We start from the raw sequence: 7,211 nt of genomic DNA, 5'->3' as shown, positions 1-7,211 counted from the left end.
GGTAGGGCCTTGCTTTGCCCCGGGCCACTCACAAGAGCCAAGTGGTGCTGTGGGGCAAGTGAAATTAAGTTGAAGCGCCAAGAACTCGGAACAAAAGGGCAGGGCGGAACTAGAATAGAGCAAACTTACGGGTTCTGATGAAGCAAAACACGCGATGTGAAGGCCTATCATAGTTGCAGACCCAGCCTGTCTTCTGGGACCTCGCAATTTGAGAGACCCAACGAAGACCTGTCTGCCGCTGCGACCCACGAGGGCGGTCTGGGAGCGGGGAAGACTCCACCAATTAACTGAGTTCATCCCGAGCAAGCGACCAATGGGCGGCAGGGGGTGGGCCTTCCCCCTGGGTGGGCGGAGCCCGGAGGGCACTAGGTCTGGCTCGCCGCCTTGGGCTTCAGGAGAAGGCGCTGCGATGACCGCCCTGAGCCGTAGTGAGCCTGTCGAGGCGGACAGGTAAGGGCGGCGTCCTTGAGCTCTGGATTATTCTGGGCAGCGGCGATGGGCAGGGCGGCTCTGGGATGCAGCGCCTGGGCGTCTTCTGCCCGTGGGCCGGGCATTTCCCGGCCGCGGGAATTCCCGCTCGGGTCAAATTGCGCTGTTGGGACCCTGTATTGCCTCCTTGGAGGTGTCCGAGGGTCGGTCTTGATGGCTTCGCCGAACGGTAGGCACGCTCCTGGGCTCACCACTTGTCTGCCACCTTCGCGGTCCATTCATTTGTGTTTTCATTCAATTCTCACCATAACGACCCCCCAGCCCCGGTTGCCTCCATTCCCAGGCTGTTGCTATCCTGCGGGCCCCTGCAAAATCAGCTCCTCTCCTTTCCCAGCGGGATCTGTTCTAGTAGCGCACGCGGCTGCCCCGGAGGCAGCGTGGAGCTGTCCCAGCACGACTCGGCCGCACCCCGTTCGCCAGGCCCGGGCGGGCTGGGGCCGGTCTCCAAGCCCGGAGAGCTGGTCCAAAGTCGACCTGGGAGGAAAGGAAAGTTCTTGTAACTGGAGGAGAGCAAGGGGGCAGGGAAGACACGAGGTGGGATGGCAGGTGGCATCAAGAATGGGAGCTGGGAGTGTAATGTTTACCTAGCATGCACAAGGCCCTGGGTTTGATCCTCAGCACCTTATAAACCAGGCATCGGTGATGCTCACCTACAATCCCAGCACAGTATCCAAGATGGTTTATGCTTGCTAACCTCTGGGAATCTCTTACCTGGACCACATAATGAATTCAGGACCAGACCTGGGGAGTGAGGGGATTTAATTCTTGAAGTCTTCGGGTACTGTGGATGAGATTATTTGGGGGAAGACACAGTTTATGGGTGAGACTGTAAATTCCTACTCCTACCCAGACCCACCCTGCACAGCTGGACATCCCTGCAGGCCAGGATGGATCTAGTTAGGGCAAATGTGATCCTGTGCCTACATCAACTCTGGATACATAGGGGGTGTGGATTTAGCGGCTCGGCCCCCTAAGGGCTTGAGGAGGTGGGGTGTCCATCTAGCTGTTATCTGCCTTTGTCTCTGTGCTTGTCTCTTCCCTCAATTTACACGGCTATGCAAAGGTGCCCCTCCTTGGAGAGCTGAAAGGCTGGGTGTCCACCCCTCACCTTTTAGCTCCGAAATCCACTCCTAATGCAGTAAAGGCAAAGTACTGAAGGTTCTCCAAGCCTATAGACTGCTCCGCAGTCTTCTTGTAAGGCCACTTGGAGTCCAGCACAGTGGGGACACTCTTAGAATAAAGGTTAGAGTTGGGAAGTCATTAAAAGTGCCCTCAGTGGGTTCCTTGGGGCAAATGAGCAGGTCCAGAGGGCAAAACTGGCTGATGTTTGCTGAGGAGGTGTTCACTGGTGCCAAATGAAAGTTTTTCTCAACTTCTCAGAGGGCAAGGATTTGCTAAATAGCCTGGAGAGGTCAGCTTGGGCCCCATCCAGGCCTTCCTGTTGGTGCGCTTTCAAATTTCTGAGCTCAGGTGGGTTTCAAAGCTTTGTTTGGGACTAGAAACACCTGTATGCTAATTCACTCACTGGGGGTGTTCTGGTGACCCACTGAGGGTGAGGACAGTGTTCCAGATGGTTTATGCCTGCTGGCCTCCAGGGAGCTAGCTCTTCCACGATCTGCTAGTGCCTGTCAAGGTGACTCCACCCAGCCCTTAAGCTGCCTAAGCTGTTGCTTTTGCTGTGGAGAGAGACGTGTTCCCTATTTATAAGACTGGCTGGCACGAAGAGCTTCCGAGTCGGAGAGTCATTCAAATGCTGTTACCATTTTGCTGTGATTTGGGACAAATCACTTCCTTCTCAGGGCCTGCTTTAGCATAAAGTAAGGAGAGACGTGACTCCCTAAAGACCCCTCCACACAGTCGGTGTGTGTCTGCTAACACGTTTGCTCCTCCATTTCTGAAGGTGTCTCATTTCTCTTCATATTTACCCTATGATATGTCTTGAAAACCCATTGAGCCAAGAAGAATGTAGTGTTCCTCTTCCATGTCTGGAGACCAGAAAAATAATGTGTTGTCCTTCTCAGAGAAGGGAAGACAAGTTCCCCCTCATTCTGTAGCCATCTTTGATGCAGTTACAAGCTTGACAGAGGTCAGGCTTGGCCTCTGAACCTCTGCGCATGGGCTGGAAGGCAGCAGCCTCTTGTTGCCCATTCTCTCTAACCTGTAAACTATGATTCTCCTACCTGTTTGCTAATGCAGGGGAGGAAGGGGATGAGGGCAGATAGCCTGAAGAACGAGTTTCCTGAAGATGGGAGGCGGCTGGGTAGATAGCACTTTTGCTTACGCGCGAGGACCTGAGCACCAGCTGGGTGCGGCCGCCTGCACCTGCAACCCTAGCATAGAGAAGGAAGAGAGAGGTCCTTGGGGCTTGCTGACTGGCCGCCTAGCTCCAGGTTCAGTGAGAGACCGTCTCGAGGGGGTGGGCGGACGGTGATAGAGCAGGACATCTTTGAAGGTGTCCAGGTACTCACAGAACACGGACACGGATGAGCTTCCTGTGTGATTAAGGACTCAGCTTCCCCCAGGTGTGCCTGTCTGCTGTGGCAGTGTGCATGTTTTGTTGTTGTTATTTGTTTTTGTTTTTTAAATAGTCATTCTCTCTGTAGCCCTAGCTGTCCTGGAACTCGCTCTGTACACCAGGCTGGCCTCGAACTCACAGAGCTCCGCCTGCCTCTGCCTCCTGAGTGCTGGGATTAAAGACATGCGCCACGACAGCCCAGAGCATGCGTTATTCTTTTTTTTTTTTTTTGGTTTTTCGAGACAGGGTTTTTCTGTGGTTTTGGAGCCTGTCCTGGAACTAGCTCTTGTAGACCAGGCTGGTCTCGAACTCACAGAGATCCGCCTGCCTCTGCCTCCCGAGTGCTGGGATTAAAGGCGTGCGCCACCACCGCCCGGCGCATGCGTTATTCTTAAGCATATAAGCTTCAAAGGGATAAACTGTTTTCCCTCCCTTTTCTTCCCACATCTGCTTATTTTTGTTAGTTGAGAAATGCTTGTTGAGAATTTAGAGGTAGTTTGAATAACTAATTGAATCAATCTTTAAATTAGTGTTTCTCAACCGTGGGTCATGACCCAGCTCTTTTTTGGGGAGAGGGGGAGTGTTGTATATCAGATATTTGCATTAGAATTCATAACAGTAGCAAAATTACAGTTATGGAAGTAGCAGCAAAATAATTTTATGGCTGGGGGGGTCACCAAAACATGAGGAAATGTATTGAAGGGTCGCATGCAGCATAAGGAAGATTGAGAAGCACTGTTTTAAATCCTTGTTCTAAGTGACTATTTCCTCAATGATGCCTAAAATTACATTAGGTTATTTATCTACCTACCTACCTACTCACCTACCTACCTACGTACTCCCCTATCTACCTACCTATTCCCCCTACCTACCTATTCCCTCTACCTACCTACCTACTCACCTACCTACCTACGCACTCCCCTACCTACCTACCTACTCACCCACCTACCTACATACCTACTCACCTACCTACCTACATATTCCCCTATCTACCTACCTATTCCCCTACCTACCTACCTACCTTTCTATCTTGAAGTACTAGGGATAGGCAAGTGCTCTACCACTAAGCTACATCCCCAACTCTCTCAATTTTTATTTTATTTATTTATTTATTTTTAAATATTATTTATTTATTATGTATACAATATTCTGTCTGTGTATATGCCTGCAGGCCAGAAGAGGGCACCAGACCTCATTACAGATGGTTGTGAGCCACCATGTGGTTGCTGGGAATTGAACTCAGTACCTTTGGAAGAGCAGGCAATGCTCTTAACCTCTGAGCCATCTCTCCAGCCCCCCTCTCTCAATTTTTAAAAATATATTATTTATTATTGATTTTTTGGAAGGTTCTTGTGTCACTTGGGCTAGTCTCATACTTGATCTGTAGCTGAAAATGACCTTGGGCTCTTTATTTTATTTATTAGTCTCAGGCTTGTGAATGCCGTGCACAGGTGTGGAAGGCAAAGGGCAACTTTGGTTTTGTTTTTTTTGTTTGTTTTGGGGTCAGGGTCTCATTGTGTAGCCTTAACTAGCCTGAAACTCAGAGTCCACCTTCCTCTACCTCCTAAGTGTCCGGATTAAAGGCTTGCACCTCCACACCTGGCAAAGGAAAGCTTTTTGGGAGTTGTTCTCTCCTTTCCACCACAAATTCTAGGGTTTGAACCCAGGTCGGCAGGCTGCCAGACAGGCATCTTTGCCCTCAGCACAGTCTCACCAGCCTGACCTTGAACTCTTGATCCTCCACTCCAAAGTGCTGAGATTACAGACTTGGACCTCACTTACGGCTTCCCAGCCCTTCAAAAAAATTTTTGCTAGTTTTCACAAATTGTCCAAACTGTCCTCAAACTTTCAACCCTTCTGTTTCAGCCTCTGAGTAGCTGAGATTACAGGCTTATACCACTAAAACCAGCTCAGAATGCTTTTTCTTTTCTTTTCTTCTTTTCTTTTCTTTTCTTTCTTTTTTTCTTCCAGTGGAAATAAAAAGCACTTAAAGAATTTGTTTGAGTCTCTCTCACATGGATTGCTTTCCTTCTTCATGTGTTGAAATAGCATATCAAAGACTTACTAAATAGTTGTCAGTTCTTCCAGTATTTTATTTCATCAGCTCTTTTTTCCCTGACTGGTGTTTGTCTCTGTCAACTGTCTCTGGTCATAAAACTGTTCCTTTCTCTTTCCAACTTGTGTTCGAATTAAGCAAATGACTCAAGGCTTGCCAATAATCTCTCAGGTCACACAAAGCATTATTTACCCCATTATCATGACTGGAGCCTTTTTGTTTTTCTTTGGTGGTGCTGGAGAATCTAACGCAGGGGCTCATACACACTCAGCATTCATTCCACTAAAAACTATGTCCCAAGCTCCAAAAATAACTTTTGAACCTTGAAGGGCTATTCAGAAATTTAATCTTATGGTAAGTCAGTAACATTCAGAATTATAAGGCTTCCTTGTTAGCAAACAAATTGAAAAATCTTTCTGTGTTTAACTTTAAATTTTTTTAAGCATGTGTGTGTGTGTGTGTGTGTGTGTGTGAGAGAGAGAGAGAGAGAGAGAGAGAGAGAGAGAGAGAGAGAGAGAGAGATAGGGGAGGGAGGGAAGGAGGGAGATGGTATGTATCTCTGTAGCACAGACTGCCCTGAAATAGATTTCATGGGTTTCCTCTTCTCTTGGCCCCCGAAATATTGAGATTCCAGGAATGAGCCACAATGCCTAACTCCCAGTTGTTGGTGGTTAAAAGGTTGGAGCTGAGGAGTGGGCGCAGCAGTTAAGAGCACCGTCTCTTTTTCCAAAGGACTCAGGCTTGTTCCCAGCACCCAAGTGGTGGTCACAGCCATCTATTAATGCCAGTTACAGAAGGTTTGATGTTCTCTTCCAGTTTCTACAGGTATCAGACTTGCAAGGAGTGCAGAAAGACAAATATACATGCAAGCAAAATACCCATGCACATAAATTAAATTTTAAACACATATATTCCTCAGACTCCTGAATGTCATATAAATTGGGAGTTGAATCTACATTCTTGGCCAAGTAGGAAGGGTATTTTACCTTCCAAGAAACATACCATGTCTTGTTCTGTCCCTTAGGGTCATGTAAGTGGCCTCCAATCATTATGTCACCTAGACCTGTTTCATTAGAGGCGAAAGGAATATAAATCTAATTCCGCAAGTCTTTTCTTCATTTAGCAAGTGAACTCTTTTTGTTCAAAGGTCCCTACTCTGAGGATAGCTAGTACTAGGCAGGCAGAGTAAATGCGTGGCGCTTTCTTTGTATTTACTAGTTTTCAGGAACTGGAGATAGCGCTCCAGTTAAGAGCACTGGTTTCTCTTCTAGAGACACCACTGAGCCGTCTTCTCAGCTCTGAACGTTTTTTTTTTCTTGACCCTAATTTCTTGGATATGGATAACATTGAAAAGGGTGTTTTGTGTTGCTTTTTTTTTCTTTTGGTCTTTTACGTCATTTCTAGGTAGGTAGTCAATGTGATACAATACAAATAGTCCATGTTTCAGAAAGATCTGGGTCTGAGGTCCTAGTCTACAAATTTCACCTGTGAGCTCCCCAGTCTGTCCACAAGACATTCATCTGTGACGTGGTCGGCGACCCTCAGGCTGTGTAGTCAGGCAGCTTGTACAGAGTACGTGCTCACCCTGAGGCATCTTCTTTAAGGGCCTCCAGCTCGGAGAATCTCCGATGATTCAGCACCCGCTCTAAGTGCTTCCTCTGTATTCCTTTTTAAGGTGTGAAGTCCGTTCCACTTTAAGCTTTGGAGTAAGGATAAACCTAGCATTGCACAAGCTAGACAAACACGCTACCGTTGAGACACATCCTTGGGCACCTTAGTTAGAGTTTCTATTGCTGTGATGAAACACCAGGAGCCAAAACAACGCGGCGAGAAAAGGGTTTCGGCTCACAGCTCTCAGGTTGCTCTCCATCACCGAGGGAAGTCAGGGCAGGAGCTCAAGGTGGGAACCTGGAGCCAGGAGCTGAAGCAGAAACTATGGAGGACCATTTCTTACTGACTTGCTCCTCAGGGCCTACTCAGCCTGCTTTCTTATAGAGCCCAGGACCGCCTGCCCAGTGGCCGCCCCATCTAAAAGGGCCTGGGCCCTCCTGCCTCAGTCACTAATCAAGAAAATGCACCACAGGCTTGCCCATTACCCAGTCTTATGGAGGCATTTTCTTAATTGTAATTCCCTCTCTCAGATAACTCTTG

The 7,211-nt window shown here is 48.1% G+C and overlaps 1 protein-coding gene across 3 annotated transcripts in view; it reads left to right on the top strand.

Moving 5' to 3' along the window:
* The first annotated feature begins 378 nt into the window (after positions 1-378).
* Gramd2a (GRAM domain containing 2A) overlaps positions 379-7,211 on the top strand; it is a 39,429-nt gene continuing 32,596 nt past the window's right edge. For 2 of the 3 annotated variants that reach the window (XM_075965649.1, XM_075965650.1), the window contains exon 1: positions 392-450. In XM_075965649.1, coding sequence (XP_075821764.1) covers positions 410-450 — 41 coding nt within the window. In that variant the 5' untranslated portion in view covers positions 392-409. Of the gene's footprint in view, positions 451-7,211 lie in introns of all 3 variants that reach the window. The other variant, XM_075965648.1, reaches the window with a different exon arrangement.

This window comes from Microtus pennsylvanicus, chromosome 3, assembly GCF_037038515.1.
Source record: "Microtus pennsylvanicus isolate mMicPen1 chromosome 3, mMicPen1.hap1, whole genome shotgun sequence".
Classification (NCBI taxonomy): Eukaryota; Metazoa; Chordata; class Mammalia; order Rodentia; family Cricetidae; genus Microtus; species Microtus pennsylvanicus.
This window is presented reverse-complemented; position numbering and strand designations above follow the sequence as displayed.